The sequence below is a fragment of the Panicum virgatum genome, chromosome 9N (genome assembly GCF_016808335.1).
Source record: "Panicum virgatum strain AP13 chromosome 9N, P.virgatum_v5, whole genome shotgun sequence".
Taxonomy (NCBI): Eukaryota; Viridiplantae; Streptophyta; class Magnoliopsida; order Poales; family Poaceae; genus Panicum; species Panicum virgatum.
In genome coordinates, this window is record NC_053153.1 from 3,337,247 (window position 1) to 3,353,425 (window position 16,179).

General features: G+C 47.9%; 1 protein-coding gene across 1 annotated transcript; it reads right to left on the minus strand.

The window, feature by feature from the left end:
• Positions 1–6,517: 6,517 nt before the first annotated feature.
• LOC120687490 (UDP-glycosyltransferase 89B2-like) lies at positions 6,518–12,466 on the minus strand. The gene is made up of 2 exons (XM_039969505.1): positions 12,409–12,466; positions 6,518–7,236 (listed from the first exon to the last, which is right to left on the minus strand). The coding sequence occupies exons 1-2, from the start codon at positions 12,464–12,466 to the stop codon at positions 6,518–6,520; spliced, it is 777 nt and encodes a 258-aa protein (XP_039825439.1).
• Between the last annotated feature and the right edge of the window lie 3,713 nt (positions 12,467–16,179).

The window sequence follows — 16,179 nt, forward strand, 5'->3', positions numbered from 1 at the left end:
CTAGCAAGCATTTTTCTGGAAGAGAGAATTTCACATACAAGTACTAAATAAAATCTATTTGCAAAATTTTTTTAGGGATGATTGTAACTTTTCGCGACGAATCTAATGAAGATAATTAATCAATGATTTGCTGCATTGATGCTACAGTAACCATCCTCTAATCGCACGGCCAAAGGCCTTATTAGATTCTTCAGGGTCCCTAACGCGGAGGTTCTGAAGTTGGTTTTGCAAACTGGATTTGTTTGACACCGTAATTAGCGGTTAAAATATCACTATTTACTAACACGTTAAAAATTAGCGCGAACCAAACAGGGGCAAGCGCGGGCGCATCGTGCACGGCCGCTAGCCTCCGGTATCCGGATCGGTGGATCGATGGAACAGGGGAGGAGCAGCGCTGCCGAGTGCGACCTGCGCAGGTGCGCCCGCGTACGTGTCACTGTCTCGGGCGGAGGATGTATGGCGGCCGCTCCGGCTGGATGAGGCACGCGACGGCGCGGCGGGTTCGGCGTGCCGTGCGCGACGACGGCGACCCACGACCACGAGAGAGCCGCGTGCTCGTGCTCGGTGGTGGCGGGTAGCTAGTGTGGCCACTGGCCTAGTAAACTGTTTCTCAACCAGTCATTAACAAATATCGCCACCACTTTTCAACGAAAAGCAAAGAAAAGAACACCACCCAAGTGGTCAAGATATGTACAAAGGACGAAGATAACGCGGTCGCGTTGGGTGGGAGCGCGCGACTTGTCGCTGTCGGGAGAGCAGCGGTGGTGTGTTGTCCAAAAAAAGTAGGATCTATGTATTTTTATTGAAAAAAATGATTTATCTCCACCGTACGATCTCCGTTTTTGAAACTATTTGCACCACTGCGTTCTGTGCGACGAGGGGAACAAAACTAGATCCCACTTGCATATATTTTGATGATGTTTTTCACTCATGCCAAGTTACTATATGCTATCACATAAATTGTCAAAGTGTCTACACATAACTTGCCACACTTGTAAAATAAGAGTTGCAACAAAAAATAGCATTTTTTGTGTAAGTTGTCCTGAAAAAAAAAGAAATTTACCATGAAATCATACTTTGTTATGTACAAGAGTTGTCACAAAGACCAGAAAAAGTGTCATGCACACGAGTTGGCAAAAAAAAAATCTTATACTAAGTTGTCACACTTGTAATATAGAAGTTGTCAGAAAATAAGAGGTGTCTTACACATAAGTTACTACACATATAACACATAAATTGCCACAGTCACAGAAGGGTGTCGTAAATATAAGTTGCTACACATATAACACATAATTTGACACACAATACAGAAGGATGTCCTACACATAAGTTGAACCATGAGTTGTTGGTGGATCCTATACTTTTATGACAAACTCATATAAATGAAATGCTATTTTTTATAGCAACTTGTATATTAGAAGTATGACAACCTATGTATATAACACTGTATAACTTATGTTATAGCATATAGTAATTTGACACTGTTGCAAAACGTGGTCGAAACATATGTAAGTGGGATCTAGTTTTGTTCGGCTCGTCGAGTAGAACACTGTGGTGCAATCGGTTCTCAAAACAGAGCTTATATGAGTGAGATAAAATATTTTTTAGAGAGAAAAAGAAATAGCCCCCGTGAGCTGGTTGCTAGGCCGCGGGGGTGCGCGATCGATGACTAGCGTGACCTGTCGTCTAATAAACTTTATTTTTTAATCTCAAACAATATAAAAATAAATGGGCCACGACAGTCTAATTTCATCCGATGAGGGACCGCAGCAGGCCGCGCGCTCCCGCGTGAGAGCGACAGGTTGTTATATAGCTTTTTCCATGTACAAAATATTCTAGGAAATGATAATACCATGGACTGGTTTGGGTTTCTGGGTGATAGTGGCTTTGGAGAGTCTAATCTTATAATTATTTGCTCAACCTAACAACTAATTTCATACATAGTGCAAAGCGTTTGGGCCCAATAGAAGTTGAGCGGCTTATATACCACTAGTTTAGAGTTTTTTTGGGTTCATTAGAACCTCAGGTGTTTAAAAATAAATAGTAAGGTCATTAACCAGATCATCGTGCATAATCATCTAATCATCGAGAGTAAATAATGTATTTCTTGTATGTCTACAAATGCATGTGCATGTATTTCTGTGTACATGTGTATGTGTGGCAGTATAGTGTGACTTTGTAACGTTTCTTAAACAACTCAAAAATGGCTAGTAAAATGCATCTACACATCCCTATTAACAGGGTCTACAAAAGCCTAGTTGACTTCATGATCAAAATAATAATGACTCCACATGAAATGACAAATAATTTGAATCATAGTTTTTGAAAATTTAAAATAACTTTCAAATCATTGCTCAAATGAATTTTGGCCTGAAAGGAAAATTGTAGGATTTTGAGTTTTGGACGACTTTCGTGTTCAAACTTTTTCGAGTTTCCATGGAAAATTTTGAGAAAATCACGAGTCAAACACGTTGACCTCTCTTCTCTCTCTTCCTTCTCTATTTTTGCACGACAGAGCAGAGCAGCAGCGCTAGCGGCGCTAGGACTGCCGCCGCTCGCTGTGCCGTCGCTGCGGCCACTGCCGGCCATGAGTGCCTCCTCCACGCTGCGCCCCTGCTCAGCTTCGATGGCGCGCCGCGACGCCGCCGTAGCGACAAACGAGCCCGGCCACGCACCTGCCCGCGCCGCTGCCCACGGCCGACCTTCAATGCCGCACGCCACCGACACCCCAACCCTCCTCCCTCTCCTCCCTTGGCTCGTTTTAAAGGGCCCAGAACCCCTGCGCGTGCGCCAGAGCTCGCCGCAGTCTGCCATGGCTGCCCCCTAGTAGGTCGCCGTGGAGCTCCCCTCTGCCCTCTCCTCCCCATTTACTTTGCCACCCCGCGTTCCCGCTCCTCCCCTCTCTATTCCGCCCCAATCCAAGCCCCCACTCCCCTCCCTGCATTCTGGAATGCCGCCGCGACCACCGTCGCCGCCATTAGTGCCGCCGCCTCAAGCTCCACGCAGAGCCCCCTCCGCCGCCCTTCCTCGCCCCAAATGGACCCCGCAGCAAGATTCACCTCGCCGTAGTGAAGCTCCCAGACCAGCTCGCCTCCGCCCCGGACCGCCAGAGCGGCGCCGCCGCCGTCCGCCACCAGCCGCCGACCCTGCTCCACGCCAGCGAGCCGCCTCCGGCCACTCCAAGACCAACTCGAGCCGCCCAGGGGTAGAGCTCGCCTCCCTCTTGCCTTTCCCCCACCTATCCCCCATCGCCGGCGAGCTCCCTCGCCGGGAAACGGACCGCCGCCGCCTCCTCTGTTCCTGGCTCCGGCCAGGGGCATATTTGCAAGCCCCCAAATCATTCCAGGGGCATAGATGCAAGATTTCGTTTTCTTTTTCTTTTGTTTTCAAAAACAGCAAACTTGTAAAATCGATATAAATTCGTAGAACAATCGGAAAAATCCAAAATTAATTTATCTGAGTTCCTTGTTACTAGATCTACAACTTTCATTACATGAACTTTTTTATTTGCTCAATGGTTTTTGTTCTTGATTAAATAAAATTTTATTATTTCTTTATTTAGATCTCAAGTTTTACCCATGATCTGTAGGTGATTTTTGGAAAGATTGTTTCAGACTGCAAGTGTAGGACTCTATAAAAATTTGAGGTCCATTTAACACTCCTAGATATAGGTTTTATTTAGGACTTGATGTATGCCTAGGATAAATAGTTTTATTTATCCAAGTTGTTATGATATGATTAATTGGTTCAAACTTTTATATTACCTTTAGTTTCGTTCCCAGATTCTACATAAAAAGTTTGAGAATTTTTAGTTAAACCCAACTGGAGCAAATGATTTTTGGTAAGGATAAATACATTAAATCATGAAAAATAGTTTCTATACCTAGAAAAATCTTATATTTTTACCAGATCTGTTATTTGTGTACTGCATATTGATGAAAAAATATTAACCTCTAAAACTTAATAGAACTACATGTAGAAATTATTTTTCTTTACTGCAGTTGTACATTGTTCTATTTTTTTCATGACCTGTGTGATGCTTAATTAAATGTGAAAATTTTATAGCATGCTCATATTTAGGTAAAAAGCATTTAGTAAAAGTTTCATTACCAGTACTTGCATATTTTTCCCTGTACAAATTCATCTTGTTTTCAGCATAGGCTAGGTAAAAGATTTTTCATGGTGTTTCTACTGCAGGAAATGGACTGAAATTTTTATGGTAGATTTCTTATCATGAATTGCCTGTTGTGTAAAAATTTCATGACCAGGGAGTCTAGGAAACTAGTGTAAATAAAGTATTTTTGAGTTGCTCGGTTGAGTAGTGTTTTGGGAAAACCACCCCGGTTCGCTGTGAACTAAATCATGTTAGATAATACCCGATAAATGATTGCCCTATGAGATGATTTTGAAAATGGTTGTTTCCAAAGTTGGGTTTTGTTGGATTACAACTCTATAGTGAAGAAATGAATAAATCGTTACCACTAAAGTAACTCACGCATATGCATTCATGTAGATTCGACTACTCTCACTGACGGTACGTACAAGCTAGTGCCGGAGTCTGAGAGTGAGCAGCGTGAAGCTCAAGTTAATCTAACTGAAGTTGCTGAAGACCTGAACCAAAGTTCAGAAGAGCCCAAGGCTAGCTCCGCTCAGGAAGGCAAGCCCCGGAGCATGTCCTATCTATTTTAAATTTATGCAACTGCTTATATTCCTATCTACTTGTGCATTTAAGTTTGTAGGAATTGCTTGGAACTCTAGTTGCATAATCTTAAGTATCTATGTTTGAATACTAGCACGTATAGGTCGCTAGTTGGCTATGCTAATGGTTCGGTAGAAGTCGAGTGATTTCCTGTCACTCGCGAGAATTATAGGAGCTGGATGTTTACTACACACTACAATATAAGGTTTACGGGTGGGGTTGTTGTACTTGTGATACCCCGTCTGTTTAGTGAAAATGGATAAGGCCGCGGTGTGTGGTAGTGGTGGTTAAGCGTTTGAACGTACTAACCACATGCCGAGAAATATGGTAATCGGTAAGCTTAAGTACCTGATCGGACCGGAGAGTGGACTTTTCCCTCACCCTCTTTGAACGTTGTTTCTCATGCGGCCACATGCGGGTGCAAGCATGGTCACGACCCGGCGTCGACCGTGGCGTGGGGCTCTTATAGTCAAAGGGGGTGACCCTGATCCACGAGCCGGAAAGAAAGGGGAAATGTTGCGTGGGGACTCGGTTCCCATGCGTGTGTTTAGATCTGCCTGGCCAGGTTAACAAATTCGATTCGAATCGTCCGCCTCTCACGGATATTGGGATTGCTTAACCCTTTTGCCATATAGATTAAGAAGTGGAACAATGAGGATGATGAATATGGTTGAATGATGAAAAATAATTGTTTTCCACCATGTATGCTATTGGATAGATGTTCACTTAGAATGGTCAATTGAACTAGAATTTTGAAGCTAAAATTGGAAATTAAGGATTTACTCTTAGTTGCTTTTCGGCGAAACAAACCCCTCCAGCCAAAAGCCTTGCATGTCTAGGTAGTGGGCTAAGCATACCCATAGTCGGGTAAGCCTTGCTAAGTATTAGTATACTCAGCCTTGCTTGTGGCTCAACTTTGTTTTTAAGTGATACGTTTGAAGATCAGCTAGCTAGCTTGACTTGGCCGTGTACTTTACCTCCTGATTGGTCGGTGGAGTGGGATACGACTCCGGCCAACGATGACAATGCCGAGTGATGTCATATACGGGCTTCATCATGACATCTTGTATCGTTGTTTAGAACTCGCTTTATTTCCGCTGCAGTTGAACTCTGAACTACTTTCAATTTGAATTTCAATTACATTTCTGAGATTTCGAACTTGGTTTGTAATAATTAAGTTAAGACTCTGTAATGTAATATATTTGTGAAATGTTGTACTCTCTGTACTCACCTTCGTGTGAGTTGCATGTAAGCTTTGGGTTCGATCGGTGCTCAGGTGGATTCTTCGGGACTTTACCCGACAGCACTGCCGGATTACTCCGTTTGAAGTGCGTGTTAGCCGGGATTACCTTTAGGGTGATGGTTAGCGCACTTGAGCCGGATTAATTTGGGCGGTTCTGCCACACTCTCCCCTTCCTCTCTCTTTCCTTCTTCTCCTCTCTCTCTCTCCACCGCCGGCCCCCGAGCCTACGCCGATGTGCTCCACACCTCCGGCCGCCCGCGCCTCCCCTGTCGCTCTCCACCCAGTTGCGCCTCTCCCCGGGTCTGCACCTCCTCCGGCCTCCCCGACGCGGATCGGGCTCCCCTGCTCCCGCCGCCCCCATCCCCTGCTCGCGGACAGGCGGAGAAGGGCGCTCCGGCGGCGGTGGTGGCACCTCCGCGACCGTCCTCCCTTTCCGCCCTCCCATCCGCCGCCTCGAGCTTCCCCCCTTCCAAGCTCCCGCATCCACTGCACCAGCCCATCGATCTCCCGTCGCACGCTGCCACCGTGTCCCACCGCCCCCGCCACCCTCGCGGTGATCTCCGCGACGCAGGCCCTCACGCCGGCGCCGGCCTCCCTGACGACCTCGGCCAGGGCGCGCGCAAGGTCGTCCGCGTCGGGGACCGCGCCTCCTCCACGGCGAGCTGCGCGTTGAAGAACTGGTCGGCGGCCATGGGCCACGCCAGCTTGGGCACCCCGGCCGCGCAGGCCTCCAGCACCGAGTTCCACCCGCAGTGGGTCACGAAGCACCCCACCGCGCGGTGCCGCAGCGCCGCCACCTGCGGCTCCCACCCGTGAAGCACCAGCCCCGTCCCCGCTGCGCCCGCCCGGGCCTCGAGAGGCTGCGCGTCTAGGCTGTGGCAGGTGTTGCAGACGAACCCCACGCTGTCCAGGTTCCAGAGGAAGTTGTCCTTGATCGCCTCGGTGTGCTCGTCACCGCCGCCCTCCGCGTAGCTCCGGTACATCCGCGAGAGCTGCCGCCACGGGAAGGCCGGCGCGCCAGGGAGGCCCGGGAGCGAGACGGCGTACCCGTGCCCCGCGTCCCCTTCGGGGGGCCTCGGCATGCGGCGGAACAGCGAGTGCGTAGCGGCGGTGGCGAGCACGCCGGACGGCACGAACACAAGCCGCGGCACGCCCGCATCCGCCGCGAGCGCCTGCGTCCACCCGCAGAAGAAGTCCAAGACCACCGCCACGACGGGGCCAGCGGCCTTCCTGTCGCCGGAGCGGCCGCGGGAGGACCGCAGGAGCCACTCGCCGAGCGGGGCGTGCAGCGCGACTGTCACAGAACAGTCCAAATAATACTGATCAAGTGCACTAATTAACCATTTAACTTAATCCTCCGCTACTGCACTTCACCAGTACACTCAGACTGCCTGCTTTAACCAGGATCGATTGCACAGGAACTCTCGCCAAAAGACGAGCACAGGTGATTACAAGCAACAAAAGTTTTCAAACAAACTTACAACCAGAGTTAGACAAAAGTCTCCAAATTAATTTACAATAAAGTTTACAAGCCAGAGTTACATTTCAAATACAGAGTTCAAACGCAGCGGAAAAATACAAACAGGTTTGAAACAAGCTTCAAAATACAATACGATAACTAACGTCGATGACCAAAAGACGAACTTCACATCTTGCCACTGATGTGAGGCTCACTTGCCTTCACTTCACGGAGAAGACGGAACCCACTCGACCGTCCAGCCTGGAGGAAGAGGCTGACCACTCCAGGACGCACTAATTTCCTCGAAGTTCTCCGGAATACAACCTGCTCAGAAGGGTTACAACCAAACCCTGAGTATACTAATACTCAGCAAGGCTTACCCGACTTTGGGTATACTTAGCCCATTATCTAGACATGCAAAGCTTTTTGGCTCTGGAGTTCTTTTGCTGAAATGCTGCTAGGAGTGAATCCTTACTTTCAATATTTTAGTTCCATTTAGTACAGCGAGTATTAACTAAATTCGCCTAAACATCTAGAGCACACATGGTGGAGCAGATTATCTTTCAGAACTCACAAACCACCCTTTTTCCATTCCGTCTTCAATTCACTTTCTTACTACGATGTGACGCAGTGACCAAGGTTCTCTTAACCGAGAGAGACGGTGAATCGATCCGATTTAACCTTGCAAGGTGGACCTAACTCACACGACACATGTAAGCTCCGTCGGGCCATGCGCGTCAACTGTTTCCACATTACCACGGCATCTGAACTACGCCTGCTAAAACCCAGGTGATGGGCCCCTCGCAGTGAACTCCCGGAGAACCCAGAGGCGGCATCCTATCCAACACCCGCCAACTCCCACGCCCAGCGTAGCATGACGGAATTCAAATCACCGCTGTAACGTGGTACACAGCTTACCGGTTTCGACTACCTCCTACTTCCGGTATGTGGTTAGTACTGTTCAAACTCGGTCATCAGGGCCAACAACGGTACGGTCCTCAATCGACACAGGCGGGAGTTCATTTTCTCTTCTATTCCAACTCATTCCCGCCCGGTCTCCAATTCTTTTTACTCATCAACGCAATTCCAAGCCAAAGCTAAGGGATCAAGATCCTAAACTCGCGAGTGGCAGCAATCACTCGACTTCTACCGAAATCATATTTAGCAAAGCATTTCTATCGACACCTGCATACTAGTATAGGCCCACGGTACCTAGGGAAAACATGCATACTATGGTTCCATTCAACTCCTAGAATATAAATGCACAATACTTAATTAAACCTTGAATAATTTAAATTATGGTTATGCTCTGGGGCTTGCCTTGCAGGTCAGCAGGGTTAGCGATTTCTGCGGGAGCGTGTTCGACTACGTCCTCCTGCTGTGCTCCTGCTTGTGGCTCCTGGACCGGCTCAACAACCAGCTCGTGTACAGCTGCGTTCGCGGCGTCTACACGAATAAAATATGCCATGCAACAATTAAAACACAGTGCGATGCATGAGCACTAACGATGCGATGCATGAGCACTAACGATGCGATGCAAAGATCAACTCATTTTAGCCTGAAGTGTTTCCTTCCAAAAGCAACTACTAATTTTGCTTAGAGCAGCTTGGATTAAAACCGAGACTTGCCTTGCTAAAGTTACACATACATGAAATAAATTAACTACCACATTAAAAATCAGGAAAAGAGCATAGCTAAGGCAAAATATGAGCAAAACCCTAACCTACAAACATGACCTAGCAACAAAATTTAACCAGATCAACGTGAAAGCAGTAAGCATGCCACCCAAAATTTTTCTAACAATTAAAGATGATAGAAAGCATTTATTTTTGCCCTAGCAAGCTAAACCCAACACAAAAAGATCTACACAAAAGTACACAGCAACAGGCCATGAAAATTTTATAGTGGACTACACATGAAATGAGTAAGCCACTGCGAATTTTCCACAATTTTTAGAGCCCTTGAACAACTAGTAATAAATAAACTAGGTTTAACGCAAACCGAATTTTCAGTAGAGCAAAGTGACAAAACATAGGCGTAAGTATTTTTCCTCAGAAGCTTGTGATTTTAGAAACCTAACAAAATTGGGTTTGCATTTTTAGGATTTTTCTGCGATTTATTACACAATTATGAACTTTCAGCTGAAAATAAAGAAATAAAATTTGAAAACACAAAAGGTAAAAGGGGGGATGACCGTCGGGGCCCACCCGTCAGTGGGCGCCGGCCCAGCTCACCCCCTTCCCCTGCTTCGCTGCCGACCCAGCCGCGCACGCCAGCGGCGTGCCTGGCCGCGCGTGCGGCGGCTGGGGACCGGCCGGCCGGCCTGCTGGCGCCAAGCGGTCGCGCTCGCGCACAGGGGCCCGCGTGCAGGGCCCTAGGCGGAGCGGGCGGCGGCGGCACGCAAGGCAGAGCAGCGGCGAGAGTGGGCAGCGCGACGGCGGCGGCTGTTCCGGCCGCTGTGGGGCACGGCGGCGGTGGGAGCGGGCGGCGCAAGCTCCAGGGAGGCCAAGCGGCGGTGGGGCGCGCGGCAGCGGCTAGCGGGGCGCGCGCAGAGTGGCCCGCGGCATGCGCGCGGTGGCGGCGGCGCTGCCATGGTGGCGCGGCGGCGTTGCGGCGACGGGGCGGCGGATTCGCCCGGGAAGACGGTCGGAGAGGATGAGTAGGGGACGGAGAAGCTCGTGGCTACCTTCAATCGGCTCGAGAAGAGGCGGAGGTAGTTCGCCGGCGAGAGGGCGAACTCCGGGAAGAACGGCGATGGCGGCCGGCTCTCTGGAGGTCGATTCGGCCGGGGTTTGGCCCAAACGGGCACGGGGTGGAGTGGAGACGGTGGATGGCAAGGCTGCGCAGCCCTAGGCGTGACGAATCGAGGTGGGGTGGCGAGCAGTGGTCGGCGCGGCGGACGGCGGCGACTCTGCTCAGCTCGGGTCGTGCGAGCTCGATGAAAAGGGAAGGACTGCGCTGGACGGGAAGCTTCGAGGTCGTCCGCGAGGTGAAGAGCGGCGCTCAGACGCGATGGCCGACGCATGGAAGCTCGCCACCGGCCACAGTCGCCGGTATGGCGTCGGGGCGTCACAGTGACAAGCACAGTGGAGACACTGTTCACTCATTTAATGATTTTAGCCCGAGTTTGACCAGTCGAGACTCCAAATTTCATATGGGAATATGAAATTTGGCCAAAATAGAAGTTGTAGAGGATTAAAAGATCTACAACTTCCGTTTTGGGCTAAAGTTGATTTGGAGCTCAGATCAAGGACAAAAATGAGATCGAAAACGGCTAAGACAAAGATTAAATCGCGGACTCGGTTAACGCTAATGATTGTGATTAACCTTAATTAGCTATCAAACATGATATTAACGCCAAAACTAACACCGAGGTGTTACAGCGACGGCATGCGCGTGGAAGTTGGCGTGCGCGTGGAAGAGAGAGAAAAGGAGAGATGTGGCTGACAAGTGGACCCCACCACCACGTGGCGTCCACGTCAGCGAAACCGGGTAACAAAACCGCCCGATGGTCGAAAATGAACGGTTTCAAGAGTTGGATGGTCAAAGATATCCAGTTTTGGAGTTCGATGGCCAAAATCGAACCGAGTCAAGAGTTGGATGGCCAAAAATGGACTTTTTCCTAAAAATATTTCTTGGATTAGATTCTCTTCCGCTGCTATCATTTCTTATATTAATTCTAGATTGGAAGTTGTTTTGTAAATGTATTAATAATATTTATTATTATTATTTGTGAAATTGTATCGTGCTGGTACCGTTTGCGCTCGCCGTCGTGCGAGACTTCTGGTGTGTTTCGGTCGGTCCGTGGGTTGAAAACATACTATCAAATTACGTCTAATTAAGCTAATGCGCCTGATGTGTTCAAATAATGACAGTTATGCTTAATTAAAGCGTTTAACTTGGCGGTTCTGTCACACGTACGTCGCGGGAGGCGGCTGTCGCGGCTGTATCGATGTAGGCGTATTTGCTATATGAAAACCTACTTTGTAACGCGGGAGTGGTGTTGCGTGGGCCCTGCGTGGCAGTGTCCAGCCCGGGATTAATAGCCCGCGGCGTGTAACGAGAGAGTTTGTCAAACCCCTAAATTCTGAATCGAGAAATCAAATCCGGCGACAGGGTTATCTGTCCGCCGCCGCCACCGTCTCTGAGTCTCTTGCCGCATTGCTCACGCCACGGCGATCGCCGGCGGCAACGGGGGTGTTACAAGTGGTATCAGATTCACTCTTTCCTCAGCTCTTCGCTGCTATGTTTATCGCCTGCGTCTCCATCCCTGACCGGCTTGGTTTCCTCACGAGCTTGGTCCGCTCCGCCGGGGGATCCTTCCGACCTCGGCGTCCACCGCCACTCGACGGTTAGCGCTTCGGGCGCCGTCGACCATTCCGTTCGTGCCGCTTAGGTTTAGATCGGGATTTGGTTCTGCAGGCTCTTGGCGCGGATTCTGTCTACAGGCGCTGCGACAAACAATTTGCCGTGGCTCGTGGGTTCCGGAAGCTATTACTCTATTCCTTCGGCTCGAATCGACGCTGTTCGGCCTCCTGCTCTGAGGTTCCATCAAATCGAGCAGTGTCTCCGTGTTTGAGGTGTAGTCGCCACGGCACCCCCTAAGCCTTCAGTTCAGACTCAGCTGTTGCTGAATCGGATGGAGGAACGTTTCCATCAGGAAGACATGCGCTGGGACGCGCGGTATCATCAGGAGGATGAGCGTTGGGAGCAGGTGAACGAGAATTTCGACCTTCTGTTTGCTCGGGTGGATTTTCTGGGTACCAATCAAAACAAGTTGGAAGCACAGATGGATTTGGGGAACAAGGTCATGGAGCAGATGCTCCGGGACCAATAGCTTCTGGCCAAGCAGCTTGAGCTTACTGGTGAGGCCATGGCTCGTATCACTCTGAATCATCATCATTCTCCAGGTGCTGAGGCGGAACCTCCAATCCCGACCAACACGCATCAATCGGGTCCTTCGTTTCGTCAACAAAGGCCTCCTCCAGGTGGTAATTCTCTTCGTACTCGTCTCTCCGGTCCTCGTCCTCAGCGACCTCCTGCGTCCCCCGATGGATATCGCCATGTCAGCCCTAAGATGTCATGTCCTACGTTTGATGGTACTAACCCTCGTATTTGGAAGTCTAAGTGTGTGGATTATTTCACGTTGTGTAACATTGATGAAGCGTTTTGGACCATTGCAGCTTCTCTGAGTATGGATGGTAATGCAGCTAAGTGGCTACAGGTCTATAAGAAGAAATATGGTTTAGGGGATTGGGATTCGTTTATGACAGCAGTTGAGCAGAAGTTTGGTGTTCATGATTATCGTGATGCCATGGAGGAATTGTTGGAACTCAGGCAAACCTCTACTATGGAAGAATATGCCCTTGCCTTTGAGAACCTTCAGTTTGAAGTCTCTATGCACAATGATGGTTTTGATGATACATTCTTTATTTCCCAGTTTGTCAGAGGTTTACGCACGGATATTGGTACTGGAGTTCAAGCACATGTTCCCCGAACCGTGGATCAGGCAGTTTTGCTAGCAAAACGGCAACAGTTTGTGTTGGACAAAGGTAAACAGCAAGGCTCCAGGTCCTCCACTCAGCCTCGTTTTCAGTCTACCACACAAAAATCTGAGGGGAAATCCACTGGTCACCAATCTTCTCTGTGGAAAGAAGGAACGACAAACTCTCAACTACATGAAGGCCAATAATCTGTGTTATTATTGTGGGGACAAATTCGATCCTGCTCATATTGCTGTCTGCACTCAGCGTCCTAAAGCTCAAGCAAATGCTATGGTGGTCAATGATCTGGATATGCCTTTGACAGAGGAGATCCTCTCTCAGCTGGAATTGGAAGATTCTATTGCTGCTGATTTTGGCCAGTTATCTCTTAATGCCATTGCTGGTACTGATATTGGTCACACCGTGAAAATCAAGGCATTGGTCCATAACAAGGTGATGCTCACCCTTATTGATAGTGGCAGTTCCCATAGTTTTGTTAGCTCTGCTTTCTTGAACAGATTAGGCATTACTCCTGTCCCTGCTCCTCCCAAACAAGTAAAGCTGCCCAATGGAGAAATTCTGTTGTCTGACCATATGGTTCCTAATTTCTGCTGGTGGTCTAGTGGTCATACTTTGCATACTGACTTGAGAGTTTTGGACATGACAACTTATGATGCCATACTTGGTTATGACTGGCTCAAACCACATTCTCCTATGATCTGTGACTGGGAAGCAAGAACTCTGGAATTTCAGGAGCATGGTAAAAAAGTTAAGCTCCAAGGGATGTGCCCTGCTCAGCAGACTATTCCTCCTATGTCTACTAAATCTTTGGTCAAAAGTTATCAAGCTAATGATATTTGGGCTATGGTGTTGGTCACTCATGATGATTCTGTCAGTTCCAAGTGCCCACCAGAATCTGTCCAACATTTGCTTCACAAGTACAAAGATGTGTTTGATGCTCCACAGGCATTACCCCCAACCAGAATTTATGACCATACAATTCCACTAGTTCCTGGAGCTGTTCCTGTTAATGCTAAGCCTTACAGGTATTCCCCACATCACAAAGATGAGATTGAAAGGCAAGTTAAAGAAATGCTTTCTACTGGGTTGGTGGTTCCTAGTACCAGTCCCTTTGCATCACCTGTGCTCCTCATCCAAAAGAAGGATGGGAGTTGGGTTTTTTGTGTGGATTATAGGAGGCTCAATGATCTTACTATCAAGAATAGATTTCCCATGCCCATCATTGAAGAGATTTTGGAGGAATTGGCTGGAAGCAAATACTTCTCCAAGCTGGACATGACATCTGGTTATCATCAGGTTAGGATGAATCCTGCTGATGAGTACAAAACGGCCTTCAAAACTCATCATGGTCATTATCAATTTCGAGTGATGCCTTTTGGCCTTACTAATGCACCAGCTACTTTCCATTGCATCATGAATGAAGTACTAGAACCTTTTCTGAGGAAGTTTGTCATGGTCTTTCTGGATGACATTTTAATCTACAGTCCAACTCTAGAAGCCCATGTTTCACATTTGGACCAAGTGTTTCAGAAGCTGCGTGAGCACAAACTGTACATGAAACCTAGTAAGTGCTCCTTTGCCCAACCACAGTTGGAATATTTGGGACACATCATTTCAGGAGCTGGAGTCTCTACTGATCCTAGTAAGACCAGTGCCATGTTGGAATGGCCCACACCACTTTCTGTTACAGATTTGAGAGGCTTCTTGGGCTTAACGGGGTATTATAGAAGATTTGTCAAGAACTATGGGATCATTGCTAAACCCCTTACTGTTCTATTACAGAAAAACAAATTTGTCTGGTCCTCTACTACTCAACAGGCTTTTGATCTTTTGAAAACTGCTATGGCTACACCCCAGTCTTGGCTTTGCCCAATTTTCATGAACCTTTTGAAGTAGAAACTGATGCTTCAGACATTGGAATTGGTGCTGTTTTGATGCAAAAAGGTCAACCAGTTGCTTTCCTTAGCAAAACATTAGGTCCTACACATTCCCACCTTTCCATTTATGAGAAAGAATTCTTAGCTTTGATTATGGCTATGGAAAAGTGGCGACAGTATCTTCAGAGACAAGAATTTGTCATCATCACTGACCACAAAAGTTTGTTCTTCCTCAATGAGCAGAATTTGCATTCTGACATGCAGAGAAAGGCCATGACCAGGCTCATGGGTCTGCAGTTTAAAGTAGTATACAGAAAGGGTAAAGAAAATCTGGCTGCTGATGCTCTTTCAAGGTTGGGCCACTTGATGGCTATTCAGTCAGTCTCCTCAGTGCAACCTGTCTGGGTTCAGGAAGTTCTCAACTCCTATGCTACTGATGCTCAGGCCAAAGCATTACTATCTCGTTTGGCTATTTCAAGTCCTGATGCTCAGGGCTATTCTCTGCAGACTGGCCTTATTCGATTCAAGGATAAGATCTAGATTGGCTCTAACTCAGCACTTCAAACAAACCTGATTGCTGCTTTGTATTCCAGTGCAGTGGGAGGTCACTCTGGCCAGTTGGCTACTTACCACAGAGTTAAGAAACTTTTTAGCTGGAAGGGGTTAAAAAAAGATGTAGAGGAATTTGTCAAACAATGTCTGGTTTGTCAACAGGCCAAACATCTCAACACTCATCCTCAGGGAGTCTGGCAGGACATTTCTTTGGATTTCATCGAGGGCCTCCCCAAATCTGATGGTCATGAGGTCATTTTAGTGGTGGTCGACAGGTTCACGAAGTATGCTCATTTCTTTGCTCTTAAACACCCTTATTCGGCTATTACAGTGGCTAAAGTGTTGTATGATGGAGTGATTAAATTGCATGGTATGCCATAAACCATGGTGTCTGACCGAGATAAAGTCTTCACCAGTCAGGTGTGGACTGAACTGTTCAAATTAGTGGGGGTCCAACTGCGTTTCAGTACAACATATCATCCACAAACGGATGGGCAGACCGAACGTGTGAATCAATGCCTAGAAATGTATCTCCGTTGTGCTGTCAGTGACAATCCCAAGCAGTGGAAGTCTTGGTTGGCTCAGGCTGAGTTTTGGTACAATACGAACTTTCACTCAGCATTAGGGCGTTCACCATTTAAGGCTCTGTATGGGTATGAACCTACTTTGGGAATTCCTTGCCCAGCTCCACCAGACGCCACTCCACAAGTGTCTGAATTCATGTCTAGCCGTGACCTGCACATGCAGTTGCTTAAGGACCATCTTCTGAAGGCTCAGACTCGCATGAAACTTTATGCAGATAAGAACCGTCATGATGTGGTTTTTCAAGTGGGTGATTCAGTCCT

Coding starts and splice junctions, on each gene's coding strand:
- LOC120687490 (XM_039969505.1), bottom strand. CDS start 12,466: ATGGCGATATCCATCGGGGGACGCAGGAGGTCGCTGAGGACGAGGACC. Junction 7,237..12,408: donor GACGAGGACCGGAGAGACGA/GTACGAAGAGAA, acceptor GTTCTGTGACAG/TCGCGCTGCACGCCCCGCTC.